The following is a 16,616-nucleotide window of genomic DNA, read 5'->3' as shown; positions in this document are numbered from 1 at the left end:
ATTCACTGTCCAGCTTTCACAGGCATATGAGGTGACTTGGGTTAGGCACCTAAGCCCTCAAGGTGACATCTTTGCTTTTTAACAGTTTAAAGAGGTTTTTTTTTGCAACATATTTGTCCAATACGGTACGTTATTTGATTTCTCAACTGCTGCTTCCATAGGCATTGATTGTGGATCCAAGTAAAATGAAATCCTTTAACAACTTCAAATCCTGTTAATAGTGACTCTTAACGTATAGTGCCTATGTTTTCTCACAGTGTTTGACTCTGATTACTTTATATATTTAAACTTGTTCTAAGAGGGTGGCCTTTTACGGCATTTTCAATTGTTTCTTTTTGTTTCTAGGTAGGTTTCTAAGAGCCTCATATACCCACTATACTGAGCATCACAGGAGAAATGACCGTTTCTTCCTTTATAACTTAATGTGTTAACATATTTGTGAATAGAAAAGAACTCTAAGACTCTAGCTGTTGCATGTATATTTGTGATTCTAAAGTTTTATTTTAACTGCTTCTATCAAGTAACCCAAAATGGTAAATAGATGAGCATAGTTAACAGTTTGGGGGAAGGATTTAGATAGCTGATTTTTTTTTTTTCTTAAGTGTAAGGGCAACATCTAGTTTTCTATTTATGTGCCCTCTTTGTTTTTATTACTTGCCCCCATTTCCTAATCATGCCCTTTGTTTTCACTCTTTTATTTTTACTTTTGATTACCCATTTCTCACAGGAAGGTATGCCCATGTACTTTTTATTATACCAAGGGCAGCTATTATCTCTCAGATCCTGTTTCTAATCCATGAGCAAAATGGAATCAAGACTAGATTAAATGGTATGTGTCTCCCTTCTAAGTTGAATGACTTAGAAAACCTTCACAGGAGGATACCTGAGGGTTGTGACCCCTGAATAGCCTTGCTTGGTTGGGAATGCTTTAGAATGGCTGTGCTAAAACAGTACAAAGTTCCTTTTTCTTTTCTCTTCTTTCAAAATAAAGTTACATATTAAAAATAATTTTTAGTTTTCTCTTCCCGTTTTCCCTACTACATTTTGAGCGTTTTAAAATACGAAATTTAACATAACTTAGACTCCGTACACCCTTGGCTTAGTTTAAGGACATAGCTTTTCTACTCATTAATTATGTTCTTGAGGAATTGCTATTGCGTTAACTGCATTTTTAGAAGAAAATTTGTGAAGAACTAAGATGACAAGTGGAAGCTCAGAGGAATAGGTTTGTAGCCTTGAGCTTTTCATCGTCGTGCTTGAGAAAAATTACATGTTTCAGTTTATGAATGCAGTGGATTTAAGATGAGGGTTTACTGGAGTTAATCTCATCGTATCTGTATTTTGGGTCACCTCTGCCAGGCATTGCTCAACCCCTGGCTTTGTCTTTTAAGTCTTTTCTCTTCTGAGTGCTGTAGTGTTTCTTATAAAGCTAGTTAAAACAATTAATTTCTCTAGTTAGGAATACCAAACTAACCAGATAGCCAGTTTTTTTTTTTTTTTTTCTTTACACATTCCTTTTAGTGGGAGCTCTAGAATGTCTTATCCATAGTTTTCTCTCTTTGTAGACGGGAGAGCTAAGGACGAAAATGAGCCAATCTCACGAAGACAGTTTAACAAGTGTAGCTTGGAACCCAGATGGGAAACGCTTTGTCACTGGAGGTCAGCGTGGGCAGTTCTATCAGTGTGTAAGTATTCAGCGTCCCTTTCTGAGTGTCTGCTGAGTCAAAAGCAAATTTGGTTGTGTTGAAGTAAAGAAGTCACTTGACTGAGTATCCGTTTTAAAATGCACTGCATGAAGACCTGCTTTGCCATCTTCCTGGGTAAGCGCTGCCTGGTGGAACTTCCATGGTGATGGAAATGCTCTATAGCTGTTCCGTCCCATATAGTAGCCACTAGCCACGTGTGACTGTGGAGCACTTGAAATGTGGTCAGCGTGTGACTAAGGAACTGAGTTTTTACTTCAATTTTTTAATATTTAAATAAACACATGTGGCCAGTGGCTACTCTGTTGGACATCATAGTCGTATATCAAACTTAAGTCAAAAGAGAATTGTATTTAACGTGCCCGTGTAACAAGATCAACAAAATTAAGCTATTGAGGTTTTTTCCTTTCTTCTTTTCTATCTTTCTTGCTATTTCAAGTATTAGACAAAGTATAGACTCTGAGTTTAGTAAAACTTAAAAAAATTATGTTGTACAGTGTTTTCTTTCTCCTAAATTAGTTTATAGGAATGAAAAGATTTAGTATTTAATTTCCTTTAAGGTTTTTAGCCCTTTGAATTTTTATATTAAAAAAAAAATTAACAGAACACAATGCTGAATGTCAGTAGTAGACATGTCCTAAATATTTAAGGAGTAAAGATCACGATGAGTGAGTGCTACCAGAGAACTTTTCCATCTTTGTCTGAGTTTTCTGATTGATGCCTGCCTGCTCTGTTACATTGGATTGTTGGATTGGCAGAAATATGAGTGATAGGTAAAAAGTCTGTGACATGCTAAACTATGATGCAAAGGCAGTACCGTTTCTGTTGTAACTGGATTCTGTATTTCATACCACTGCCTTGCATGGTTCAAGACACGTGGGTTCAAATAGACTCCTAGATTTATTTTTAAGATCAGAAGGAAACAAGCTGATAAACTGCATCATATCATGTACAGGAAGCTAAAGATTGCCTGTCAAAAAAGACTTTTTATGTAGCCATTAGAAGTTAATGGACTTATTAAGCTGGCCCTGAAACACTTGGAATCTAATGTTCTATTATCTCGGCCTGGTGATAGCCATTAGATTTTAATTCCCTGGGTGCAAGAAAACCATGTGTGGTGCTGCCATCTGTGCCATCCCGTACAGTGTTTGAACTTGAGGATACAAAACTGGCAAGTCTCTTGTCTGTGAAACGGGGATGGTAATGCCCCTGCATCTTTGAATATTTCATGAGATACAGTAAGAGCTTTGACCTGTAGACCGTGTTACTGATTTAGTTGCGTTTTATAAAGCGTCATCATGGATTCCTAAGTTCTATTTAAAGCTATAATTAATATTTTAAGTCATCTTTTTCCGTATCACAACTTCTGAATATTATAAGACAAATCCAAATTTAGTAAACTTTTAAGTAATGGTTAATTATTTTCCAGTGAAGGTTAGATCTTTACTTGGAACCTAGGGTTTTTTCTTTCTTTCTCTCTTTGTACTTATTTATACACAGTAGGTTATTGAGGATTGATTTACAAAAACCCCTTGCCCCTACCCCCTTAGGTATTGTTGTAATGAGTTTTGACCTGTACTCAGATTCTCATAACTAAAAACACTTCTGGAATAATTAGGTCGAGATCAGTCTCAGGAAAAAATAAGCTATCACTCAAAGATATTGCTAAGAGATGCTGTTTGTGTGCTTCGTTGGCTTTGAGTGCTGTTCGGTAGCGTTAATAGCAGTTTTCTCCTGATCAGGATTTAGATGGTAATCTCCTTGACTCCTGGGAAGGGGTGAGAGTGCAATGCCTTTGGTGCTTAAGTGACGGGAAGACTGTTCTGGCATCAGATACACACCAGCGGATTCGGGGATATAACTTCGAGGATCTCACAGATAGGAACATGTAACTATTTTCTGTTTCTATAAAACAGTGATTATCTGATTTATATTAAAGTGTCGAGTTTTTGTTATGTTTTTGGTATTGGTTTGTTTAATAGTTCGGATTGTGGGTGGCTAGTCAGGTGGTATTTAACCCGTTGCTATCGAGTGGTTTCCAACTCATAGCAACCCTGCAGGCAGAGTACAACTTCCGCACAGGGTTCCCAGGGAGCAGTTGGTGGATTTAAACTGCCAATCTTTGGTTGGCAGCTGTAGCTCTTCACCACTGCACCACCAGGGCTCCCAGGTGGTACTTAGTAATGGTTAACTCAGATTATTTTACGGTATATAGCAGTGATTGTAGGCAGAATTGTGGTGTGGAACATAATTAGCTAGAAGATTGTATATTTTAATAATTCGAATGCCTTGATTTTTAGTACATTGCTTTTGACAAATTATCTTTTGGTTACAGAGTACAAGAAGATCATCCTATTATGTCTTTTACTATTTCAAAAAATGGCCGATTAGCTTTGTTAAATGTAGCAACTCAGGTAAGTTTAGTAATACAATTCTTAGAAAAATCTAGCTTAGTTCAGATTTTATCTTAGTTAGGATTTTTAGTGTGTATGTACATAAGCAGGAAGATTTCTGTTTATTTTTAAATTTTATTGCATGTGTTTGCCCTTAAATGAATCAGCCATAAATTTAGCAGAACATTGGCACTTTGCATAAATACAAGATGAAAAATGTTCACAGGTTATGTTTTTAAAATTCTTCTGAGGCGAAGTAGAATAAATACCTATATTCTTTTTTACCTGCAGGGAGTTCATTTATGGGACTTGCAAGACAGAGTTTTAGTAAGAAAATACCAAGGTGTTACGCAAGGGTTTTATACAATTCATTCGTGTTTTGGAGGCCATAATGAAGACTTCATCGCTAGTGGCAGTGAAGGTAAATGTTTGTAACATTATCACATATGCTTATGAATTTAATTAAAGCTCTGTGTTTCCTCAGTTTGTGAAGGTAGTCATGTCTCAAAGCAGATTGAAGGTGTTAAAAATTCTGTATGTTATTTATCCGGTACACTGTTAATTTCCCCTTTTTTGGGACCGGCTTTCGAGCCCTCCATATTGTCCTGAATAGTGCCCTTTTGGCCCTGGGGAGGCGTGTTTAGTGACTCTGTCACATCAAGATTTAGTTGAATCATCATGCTTTCATATATTGACTCGTTTTTTCATGGGACTGGCAATTTTTAGGGGTTGGTAGTGCCTAAAATGTCATGGCTAATTATGATGTTTTATGTGAACCTGGATAGACCTTCAGTATTTCTTCAGTGGCCATAGAAAATTACTCAGTTTGATAATTCTTATGGTCTCAGAAAAGCTGAAAGTATGAGAATTGGCTCTGCTACCCTTTTGAATAAACTTACTATTCGCTAGTCTAAAAACATCCATATTTTAGGCAGGCATATGCCTAAAGTATTTCGTTTGATTTACAATACAGACTTTAAAATATGCAGACACGGATAAGTGAGGCAATATCAAAATTTAGGGTACTTTTTAAGGTGGTAAGAACATAAATAATGGCAAATCAGTACAAATTTTCATTCAACAAATTTGAGTACTCACTATATTTTTCTAGGCCCTATTGCAGCAAGTCAAGTCACTTTTAAAAATACGGATACATCAGGCAGTGGGTTGTGTGGTGAACTCTTGGTTCTGTTCCTCTTATTGTCTAAGACGTATACTGCATCCTGACAAAACTTGGTATTAGCAAGAGGATCACAAAGTAGCGTGAGTTTCCCTTTGTGAATAACATGTATTTAAGGATTGGGACAAAGAAAGACAGTTAAGGGCTTCAATTTTAATATAAAGCATAGGAGTTTATTCTTTCTTCACCCAAAAATCATAGCGTCAGGCAGGACTGGGAAGAGAGGAGAGTGGCTTTTTAGGTAATAATTGTGAGTTCATTTCTTCAGTCAGCAGTCCCTTTTACCTGTTAGTTTAATTCTGCCATCATCTCCCAGATTCCACAGTCCACATTGGTTTTTAGTTGACCTTTCCTATAGTTTAAATGTTTTCTACTTGCCCTTTTTTTTTTTTTTTTAAAGCTGTTTCTGCTCTGAGATGTCTTCCTCTGTTTCTGTTCAATCCTGCTTCTATGGGCTTTTTCCCCTCCGAATTATGCCTCAGAATTCCCCATAGCTGTTTCTAAAAATAACATTTGCCCTAGAGGTGCTTAAAAATATATAGGGCTACCCCTGTCATGGATGATGGCAGTTTTTCCTTTTAAGCCCAAACCAATTTAGAACTAAATCTGATGAATAATGTAATTAAACTACATTTTATTCTGCTTGGGGCTAAAAGTGAGACGTAACTATGAAGTAAAGAGATTAGTTTTCTTACGACTCAACTGGTTTAGAATGGTTCTAAAGATTGCTTTGAATACCAATTGGATGTTTTAAAAAAAACCATTTGTGGTCGAGTCGATTCCAACTCATAGTGACCCTATAGGGCAGAGTAGAACTTCCCTATAGGATTTCCAACGCTGTAAGTCTTTATGGAGGCTGACAGCTACATCTCTCTCCTAAGGAAAGGCTGATGGATTTGAACTGCCAGCCTTTTAGTTAGCTTAAACACTGTGCCACCAGGGCTCCTTAATTGTATGCAAAACAACCAAAAAAAAACGTTGCTGTCAGGTCAGTTCCAACTCAGTGACCATATACCTGTTGCCATCGAGTCAATTCTGACTCATAGTGGTCCTATAGGATAGAGTAGAACTGCCCCTTGGGGTTTCCAAGGAACGGTTGGTGGATTTGAACTGCCGACCTTTTGATTATTAGGCAGACTCTTAACCACTATGCCACGAGGGCACAGTGACCCTATAGCAACCCCGTAATTGGATATAGTGGGTATATTATCTTTCACTATCGCTGCAATAGTCCATTTGTCATTTATTTACAAGGAATATATTTCATGGTCTACAAATCCGCAAATGTGTATAAAAATAAAGCAGTATAAACCCTGTGTAAAAATAAAGCAGTTAGGAAACCTTTCCCCAAAAAGAGTTGTTGTGCCTTTACCCAAACTGTTTTATTGTGCTGATGATAATAAAGAAAAACTAGACTTACTTTTACCTTTGAATAAGTACTGGATTTCCTAGACTGATAGAGCAAGTAGAGCCTTATCATAAAGCCCGTCATCCTGACCTTGGCTTCTTCAAATCCTAATTGTCACTGCCTCTTCAGAAAATATTCTCCTTTGTTATGTGTTTACAAAACATTTTCCTCCAAATATAGACAGCTTTCAATTGAATTCACACTTTTCAAGCCTATAGTATTTCTCCTTTGTGAACATCTTTAGTTTAGGAGAAAACACCTTTATTTTCCTAATTTCATTTTAGGCAAGAAGAAAATTATTGAACAACAAATTCAGCATCTTCAGTTAGTGCGTTTATCTTTTGGTTCACAAAAAAAGTTCAAGTACCTTCCTGGCTTTTTATGTTGGGAATTTTCAACCAGGGCATATTCCCACACCGCAAATTAATTACCTTTCACCACTCTCAGGTTTCCTCAGCTGGCAGCACACCCCCAGAGAATTCCCACATCGACCACATAGTTGAGTAATAACATCGTCAGATTGGACACTTAATTCACCCCTATTCTGCCCACTGTTCAAGAGCCATCACTTAGACTTAGTTAACTATCTCTTCATGGTGATATGTGTTGTTTACATGTGCTAGACTTAGACTGTATTCAAAACACCTTTTCATATACAAACTTATTTAATCCTCACAACAACGTGGTGAGGTAAGTTGTTAACGTTTTACAGATGGAGAGTTCTAGAGAGTGAGTAACTGGCCCAGCGGTACACAGCTAGTCAGTGGTAGGGAGAAGGTTTGGCATTAGGTAGTTTTGACTCCAGAGCCCATGCTTTTAACCATTGCTCTGCAGTACTCGGTTATTCATTTTGAAGATTGGTTCATCACAAGCAAAGTTGTGGGAATGTTTGGTTTTCATGGTCACTTCATGAAATTATAAATAGCCTACCACTAAGCCATATCATGATGCAGATACAGGACAGTGTCTCAACTCACTAGTAAGCTGTGAGCCGGGCTGCCTGCATTGAGTCGCAGCTTTGCCATTTACTACCTCTGAACCGTGAGTAAGTCACTTCACCTCTCAGTGCTTCAGTCACCATCCATAAGGGATAAGCATGGTACCTCGTGGGATGGTGGTGAAGGCTGAACAGTTAGTACACGTAAAGTACGTAATACCTAGGTCTTCATAAACAGTAAAGATTGAGCTGTCATCTTTATCGTTACTTTTTAATTTAGATTCATTGCTGTTCTGTCACCTTAAGATTCCATAGAACAACAAATGCCAAATATTTATCCTGTTTAAGCTGGATTTGTTTACAGAGACCTTGATTTGTTTTATTACTTACGTATTGACAGAATATTTCAGGTAGATTTTTTGGTGACTCGATGAGAGCTAATGACCTTTAACAGAAAAAATAAAATGTATATTTTATTAAAATGGCTTTGCATGATGTAATATGTTAAACTATTCATATCTCATATTTGTTCTGCCTTCAAGGTATAGTAATCAAAATCATATGTTGTATGCAAAGCTTTATATGATAAATTTAAAATCGGTGGGTTTTGTTAATGTAAAATGGCCCCTAACTCTTCTCTGAATTACTGTTTTTCAGATCACAAGGTTTACGTCTGGCACAAACGCAGTGAGCTGCCAATCGCAGAGCTGACAGGGCACACACGTACAGTAAACTGTGTGAGCTGGAACCCACAGACTCCATCCATGATGGCCAGTGCCTCAGATGATGGCACTGTTAGGATATGGGGACCAGCACCTTTTGTAGACCACCAGGATATTGAAGGTAACACCATTGTACAACCTTCCTGTGTTTTTTTCTACATGAAAACACTACTTTGCTTCTTATAAACCTGCAGCACTTTTAAACAATAATTTATTTAAAATGTGGTATAAAACCCAGTGCCGTCGAATTAATTCTGACTCTTAGCGACCCTTTAGGACAGAGTAGAACTGCCCCATAGAGTTTCCAAGGAGCGCCTGGTGGATTTGAACTGCCGACCCTTTGGTTAGCAGCCATAGCACTTAACCACAGCGCCACCAGTGTTTCCGAAAATGTGGTATATGATTTATTTTTTCCTCCTTTTAGAGATTTTTACCTTATCTTACCCCATAGTAGGAGTTTGTTTAAGCTGAGATCCAGTAGGGTTTTTGATTTTTGCTTGTTTTTTTGTTTGTTTGTTTCGTTTTTCTGTTTGTTTTTTTAGTGATAGTGGGGAGAATAAGTTGGAATATGCTACCGTATTGACCTCCAGTTAGCTAATTTAGTAGTCTTCACTTTAAAAATCTTATAGAAAAGATTTTCTTTCATGCTACCTAAATGTAATTTTTGATGAGCATTTTATACTTAAGAAATAAATAACTAATTATGGTATACATGAGAACTAAACCAGCTGCCATCAAGTCGATTTCGATTCATAGCAACCCCATGTGTGTCAGAGTAGAAGTGCGTTCCATGGGATTTTCAATGGCTGGTTTTTCGGAATTAGATTGCTAAGCCTTTCTTCTCAGATGCCTCCAGGTGGACTTGAACCACCAACCTTTTGCTTAGCAGCCAAGCCCGTTTGTCATTTGCACCACCCAGAGACTCCACATGAGACTCTGGCCAGTATGTAACTTTGAACAACTTAGAAGGTTTTAATGACTTGGTTAGTGATACTACTCTAAAAAACAAACATGTTAATACCGTGTAGCATGTTACCACGAGCTATGCCTGACAGGCAGGGAAAGCGTAGAGAACTAGAGTTTACTACTCTGTACCTGTGTGCCAGGCAGCATGCAAGAGCCTTTGTGTTCATGACCTGGTGTAAAATGTTCATCATCCAGTAAGAGAAGTATTCTTATCCTCATTTTTAGAGCTGAGGACACCGAAGCATGGCAGGGTCAATTAACTTGTTGAGTGCTTCAGGTTTTCACATCCAGGTCTGAAAAGATTGTTTCCACGGCTTTGAGATACTCAGAGTCCCTGGGTGGCACAGACAGTTGAGCACTGGGCTCCTGACTGAAAGAGGCGCCTCCGAAGAAAGGCCTGGCAGTCTGCTTCCAAAAGGTCACAGCCTTAAACACCCTGTGGAATGCTTCAGTAGGAAAGACGAATAACTGCTGTCGGTTAAGTGATTCTTGGTGGGGGGGGTGGGTAGCATGTATGGTTTGAAAAAGTATATTCTCCACACTCTTTTTTTTTTCTCTTTATGATACAAATTCTAGAAGATTTGACCAGATCTTATTGGCAAGTGAGGATATGCAGCCAGAGGCGAGAGTATGATGAGGAGTGTGTAGGTCAGAAAGCTCGAACTGCTGCCCCTTGCATGGGACCTTGATGGGCCGTTTTGTATTTGTAGATTCTTCATGGCCTTCTAACACTCCTCTGGGAAGTCAACTAAGACCAGAAACATTTCCCTTTTGTCATCCTGTTCAGGTTTCAGGGCCCCTAAGATTCTTTGGAGCTCTAGTGCTGTGATCATATGTGCTTCTCTGTTAGTCATTGGGAAGTTGTTTCTTCAAGTAAGCTTATTTGATTTGAAGAAATAGAAAATATTAGGTATAGAGTAACAGACTTACTCCGTCAGTGGATTTATTTGGGGGGTACTTTTGAGAATATGCGTATGTCTATGTTTATGCCTCCACTGTGGTGGGATGTTTGCGCCTTCACTGCTGTTTGGGGAATTTAAGTCAAGTGGATGCTCACTAACGTTGGGTGAGACAAATTTTTGGCCCACTGGTAAGATCTGGGTCCAGTTCAGCAGCTTTCCAGTGTAGTTTGGCAATACAGGTATAGCCCTAAAAAGATTTTCATTAGTAGGAAGTAGGAAAACAACTTCTAACCAGATAGTAGGTCATATGCTTTTCATGCAGACATCTTCTGGTTTTCTTCCCCAAGGAGGAAAATCATTTTTTCTAAAGTTACTGCTGTTTGGAGTAGAAACTTTGAAAATTATAGATAAGTCTAAAGAAAATGATATTTACATAAGATACTATAAATCATTTAAATAAAAATACATCACCTGACAACTTCATTTCCAAAGAGAATTTGCTGACCTTTAAGTATAACAGTAGAGTTATACACTCTGTGTGTGTGTGTGTGTGTGTGAGGGATGTATAAAATGGAGCACGATAAAGGAGTGAACCTTTAGACTTCAGGCTGAGTGAAAGAAGCCAGACACAAAGATGACATGTTGTGTGATGCCAGTTACGTAAAATGGGCCAGAATAGGCAAATCCAGAGAGTGAGAGAGAGAGTAGGTGGGCGGTTGCTTGGGACAGAGGGCGGGGCGGGAGGGAAATGGGGAGCAATTGGTGCTGGGCGACGAGATACTCTGAAGGCGATTGTGGGGATGGTTGTACCGCCCTATGAATATAGGAACATTATTGAATTGTATATTTTAATGGGTGATTGTATGCTGTGTGAATTATGTCTCAATTATGCATTTACACATACGCACACACGAAAGAAAAAACAGAGAAGGGCGATACTGCAGAATTCTAAACTGAGCAGCTGAGAGGGCCATTAACCGAACATGTAGTTATAATGCAGAGTCCCGGGGCTCCACCTCAGACTACAGGTCTGCCTCTCCTCCTTTCTATTGTAAACTATCATAAAGACTTTTCTAGTCAGCGTAATAGTACAGTATGGTTACTCACTTGGGTTCTCTATTAATCAAAATGATCATGAGTTTAGACTGTAGTATATGGCCTGTGGCACGATGTAGGCACATCGTTTTAATGATTATGACAAAAGTATCAAAAATTTGCTTTGGTGTGATTTTTTTTTTTTTCTTTTAATGTGATTATATTTTGTAATGTCATGATGCTGATTTTAAAACATTCTAACTGGTGACTTTTTTCTCCCCCTTCCTTTTTCTCCCCCTCTCCCCTACACATTTCATCTTGTCTTCATCCAGAGGAATGCAGTAGCATGGATAGTTGATGGCGAATTTGGAGCAGACGACTTCTGTTTAACTTAAAATTAGTCGTATTTTAATGGCTTGGGATTTGGTGCAAACAAACATGATTGATAGCTGGACAGACATGCTCGTCATGAAAAAAGAACCATTTCTGAAGCCCGATCGGGGCCAAACATTTACACCTGCTTCATAGTAACCAGTTGAGATGAAGCACGTCGTTAGAACGTTGTTGGACACCATGTTGAATTATCCCCCCATCGGTTGTGAAGAACTGTGCTACATTCAGGCTTACCCATTGAACTCAGTATATATATTTTTTTCCCTCCTGCCTTTTGTGTGGCAGGATACCATTCTTGTTGCTCTTCTGTGTAATGAAGTTTAAATGCTTGTTTGGAAAACTTTATTTAACAGTTTAGAAGGCTCGATAGGAAGAGTGCATTAGTCTGAAGAGTATACATTGGCTAGGAAAGAGTTTCCTTCTTTTGTTTCTCCAGGTCTTTCCGCCTTATTTAGCTTGAGATCTTTGCAGCTTGGTTCATGGATTCTAGCCTTGCCCGTTGCGCAGTATATACTGATCCGGATGATAAACCAGTGAACTATGTCAAAAGCACTCTCAATATTACATTTGACAAAAAGTTTTGTACTTTTCACATAGCTTGTTGCCCCGTAAAAGGGTTAACAGCACAATTTTTTAAAAATAAATTAAGAAGTATTTATAGGATTAAAGTGACTTCATTTGTATACATTTGGAATCTAAACCAGCTTAAAAACAGTTTCCTCTGTGACTTAGATCCGCAGTGTAACTGACACTCTTCCGGAATACGAGACACGGTCAGACACAGCGCCTGGAGGGACATTACACAGGACGCGGAGAGTAATACTTTGAAGGTTCCCCCCATTTGTTTTATTCCTAAAGAAATAGCAGTACCTGATCTTGAAGAAATCTAAGCTTTTAAAAGAGAATTTTAAATAAATCCAGTCAGTTTAGGTTTTCAACAAACCTTGTTCCAAGTTGTTCTCAACTTGGGACATCATTTTGGTGTGATTTGGGAAGGGTAGAATCAGCAAACGGAACCACTTTGGAAGTTGATAGTACCCTTGAGATTGTTAGGAAACTACAACAGCTCATAAACGTACTGAAACTGGGTTTAAAACCTCACAGCGAGTCATTTCCCTTAATTGCCCTTAATATTTTGACCATCTGTGGAGACATAAAGAAGATTCCTCCGCAGTTTTTCAGATATTGCCATACTGAACCTCATTCTAAACTGGTGCTGTGGGTAGCCTTTCCCTCTCCCCTCTCCTTTTAGTATAAGGAAAGTTTTCCTTCATGGAAAAGCACTTAAGATTTTGAGAATTTCACATTTAAAGTAAGCCAAAAGCCTGATGTTCACATTGTGCTTTTAAACCCCCTAACAGCTGAATGCAACACACTTCGTCTCCCTTGAAATTCCCTCCCTTTTCAGTAGAGGATAAATAGGGTGACCACATGTTAGGAAGGAGTGGGGATGCCCCAAAATACTGGTGAAGAAAAAGCCTTGTACTGAGTTCCCCTTCAGGTCCAGCCAAGTTGATGCTATATTATTACTCTGAGTAGACTCCCTCAGGATCCACAAAGAGAAGGCTTGGTTGTCAGGAATTCTTCCTCTGTTGGGGGTGGAGGAGGGGGAGGCAGCAGCAGGGAGAAAGGGAAAATCAGGGAAGGGGGTGAAGAAAGAAAAACAATTGGCCTTAAGATAGCGTGGACTCTCCCAGAAGCTCACAGTAAGAGACAAATGACAGATCGTGGTCAGCAGATGGTTTTACCAAGTTGGTTGTAAAAGATTTCGTTAAGCACCATTCGGCAGAGACCACCACTTAGAGAATCAAAGAATTCCTGTTTTGATACTTCTGAGTTAAAGTATATGTTACAGTCTATCTGGTACTTCATTTTTCTTAACTAAATTACTTTTTACTTTAAGCTTGAATAAAAATCATTGGTAACTGTATATAATTAAGTGGCAACTTCTCTTTACCTCAGCACAGCTAAGACCAGTCATATCTTAAGTGATTCATGTCCTATGGAAACCCTGGTGGCGTAGTGGTTAAGTGCTACGGCTGCTAACCAAAAGGTTGGCAGTTCAAAGCCACCAGGCGCGCCTTGGAAACTCTATGGGGCAGTTCTACTCTGTCCTGTAGGGTTGCTATGAGTTGGAATTGACTTGAGGGCAGTGGGTTTGGTTTTTGGTTTTCATGTACTATACCCTGAAGCCATTAATACAGCCCCGTCTCGACAGTGACATTGATACCACTAACAAAATGTGGGCGTAGAAATGCCACAGCTGTTGGTCACGGTGTGCCGCGGTACACTGGTAACATTGACTGCGATTTGTGCCAGTGCGGGGCAGTTTGGCACTCAGATTCCACTGTCTGCTTCACCCAGCCGCCCCTAGGTCTGACTATAGTTAAAAACACTTTAAGAAAGCAGAGTAAACATGAGGCACATTTGACAAGAACACAGCTCCATTAAAACGGAGTAACAACTATGCAAAGGTTTCTATAGCAGCTAGTCGCTTTGCTTTCCAGGTCTGTCTTAACTGGCAGCTTTCTATATACGCTGGTACTTTGCTGTGCCAACTCGCTGTAAACATCTGTACATTTGCCATGCAGTGACTGTGCTAGAAAGGTGAAATAAATGGCAAAGAAACCTAAGACCTTATGGTACAAAGAACCTGATGGCAGGATCTTCTAATCCATAGTTATTAACTGAAAGCTTCTGATACTGCTACAGACTCTAGCATAGGCATAAGAGAAAAAGGAAAGTGAGAATACTGTCAAGCCAGCTACAAGATACTAACAAATGTTTAAACTGAAAAGTACCAATACTTTTTGCACATAGATCAAAGTACAGTGGAGATTTTTGGCTCCAAAAAATCAGGTTAGTAGGCTCATTTCCATGTGCTTAAAAATGTTTTTGTTGTTTTTTCATTGATTAAGGGCTAGAGCAAGCATAAAATTAAATGTCTTTTCCTGCAAATAATTGGTCATTAATGGCAAAATACGGAATGTGGGGGGGTTTTAAGATTGGTGTGTGGGTGGTGATGAATTAAGAGTGGGAGGTTAGTTGGGAGGGATGACAAAGCTTCATTTTTTATTTTTTGTATTAATACTCACGCCAGCTACGTTTCCGTTGCTCTTATTGGGCAAACAGATAAGTTATATTAAACCAGGTAAGTAGTTTAAACAGGAAATTTTGTGAAAAGTCCCTACAAATTGGCCCATGTTAGCGGGTGGGAGAACAAAAAGGGATTCCCTAACTTCAACTGTAAACTAAGTGATCTAAATTACCTGCTAGTTGAAAGCAAGATCCAATTTTGTCAGTATTTTCTTCAGCTGAAATCACACGAGGAGTAATGCTGGTGATACTTGGTAGGAGTGTTCTGCCTCTAGTGGCATTCCGTGACATTAATAGAAAATCCCTCTTTCCCACCCCTCCCCATCTTGAAATTTTCTTTTTTAGGCTGTTGGTTCCTGCAAACAAGAACTGACCTATCACCTCTGCTCACAGTGGGTAAATATTTCCTACAGCTCTTGAAAGGGACGTATCCATGTCAGTTCCTTTACAGCAGAAGAATGGCTGCTTTTGAATGGGGAGGAAAGAAGACAATTTTTCTTAATATCCTTTTTGTCCCGAATCAAAAATAGATAAATATCTTTAATTGGTTTTACTTGCTCATTTAGACTTCAGCAACTCTGAGGTTGCTCTCCAAAATATTTCTGCTTCAGAAACCATACCTGATTTTAATATAAACTGCTGACTTTAAAGGAGAGGTGAATTTGCTTTTACACGTAGGCACTTCTAAAAACAGGGTGAAATTAATTGAAATTTTTCAGTGTTGTTAAGCTATCGTAGTAGCTGCCCTATAGTTGCAAAAACAAAAACTTAAAAAAACCCATCCCCTATCTCCTTAATCCAGATAGCCTGGATTCAAGGAAACATAGTATAAAATTGTGTGTATGTGTATGTTGTGTGTCTGTGTGGAAGAGGGACTTTTTAATAAAAAGTCCTGGAAACAGCTGTTCTAGGTTTTGTCAATTTTATTAAAATCTTTAAAGTCTCGTGCACCTGTGCCGTGCTCCCGGGATTTAAGATGTGGTTAATACTGGTATATTTTTCTAAGATTGAAGTTGGGTCCCCACCTTTAACTTAAACATAACATTTTTAGGCACAGATGGAAAAAAAAAATGTTATTGGCTCCTTGAAAACGTGTGTGTGTGGCGAGGGGAATGGATCCACTGAAGCGTGTATGCACTTAGCAACCAAGCTGTAGAGATCGAGAAGGGCGCTGCGGTACTGATAGCCAGATTTCTAAACGGTCGAGACTTACACGGAGTTGTGGTTCATCTAGTTAACACTTAGAGTTTTGGGTATGTAAGGACTGTTGGCTATGGACCGGTTAAATGTTCCACAGGATTGTGTTCTTAAATTTTGGGGGGGTTTGGTTTTTGTTTTTTTGTGTTGCTTTTTTTTAAATTCCTCTCAGATTATATTTAGTAGTTTAAATTTCTTTGTTATATTATTTCATTAAAGCATAAAAACTTCAGGTCTCTGATATTTATTTTCACTTGTTCTAATTATTTACAAAACACCCTTTGTTAACTTTTATTTTATAAATTTGTAGTATATTAAACGTCTTTAAAATTCTTTTCGATTGAAACTATGTTTACTTTGATTTGCTTTACTGGGATTTTTTTTTTTTTTTAATACACCTTTTCCATGTCAGTGCGCAGCACTTAACCAGTCATTTGTATTCCGTTTCTTTCAATCCAATAAACAGAACGAATAACAAGTAACTCACGGTGTGTTAAGTCTGCGAACCCCATCGATCTGCACGTTTAGGTAGTGCTGCTTTTACCTAAGACACCTGACTCGCTGAATCTGAGTTCATCTGTTTACCTAGAGTTCCGCCAGCGGTGGGTAAAGGGCACTGCCCGGTCTGCTGGAGGATGGTTTCACAGGGCCATTGTGCAGTCACAGACTGATTGAGAAAAATGT

General features: G+C 38.6%; 1 protein-coding gene across 4 annotated transcripts in view; it reads left to right on the top strand.

Moving 5' to 3' along the window:
* WDR26 (WD repeat domain 26) overlaps positions 1-16,401 on the top strand; it is a 43,061-nt gene extending 26,660 nt beyond the window's left edge. For all 4 annotated transcript variants that reach the window (XM_049868158.1, XM_049868157.1, XM_049868156.1 and 1 more), the window contains exons 9-14: positions 1,566-1,685; positions 3,446-3,591; positions 4,039-4,117; positions 4,388-4,517; positions 8,279-8,464; positions 11,579-16,401. In XM_049868158.1, the coding sequence (XP_049724115.1) occupies positions 1,566-1,685; positions 3,446-3,591; positions 4,039-4,117; positions 4,388-4,517; positions 8,279-8,464; positions 11,579-11,604 (687 nt within the window). In that variant the 3' untranslated portion in view covers positions 11,605-16,401. The remainder of the gene's footprint in view (positions 1-1,565; positions 1,686-3,445; positions 3,592-4,038; positions 4,118-4,387; positions 4,518-8,278; positions 8,465-11,578) is intronic.
* Positions 16,402-16,616: the final 215 nt, after the last annotated feature.

Source organism: Elephas maximus, chromosome 24 (assembly GCF_024166365.1).
Source record: "Elephas maximus indicus isolate mEleMax1 chromosome 24, mEleMax1 primary haplotype, whole genome shotgun sequence".
Lineage (NCBI taxonomy): Eukaryota > Metazoa > Chordata > Mammalia > Proboscidea > Elephantidae > Elephas > Elephas maximus.
Note: the sequence above shows the minus strand (reverse complement) of the source record. Positions and strands in the feature narration are given on the sequence as shown.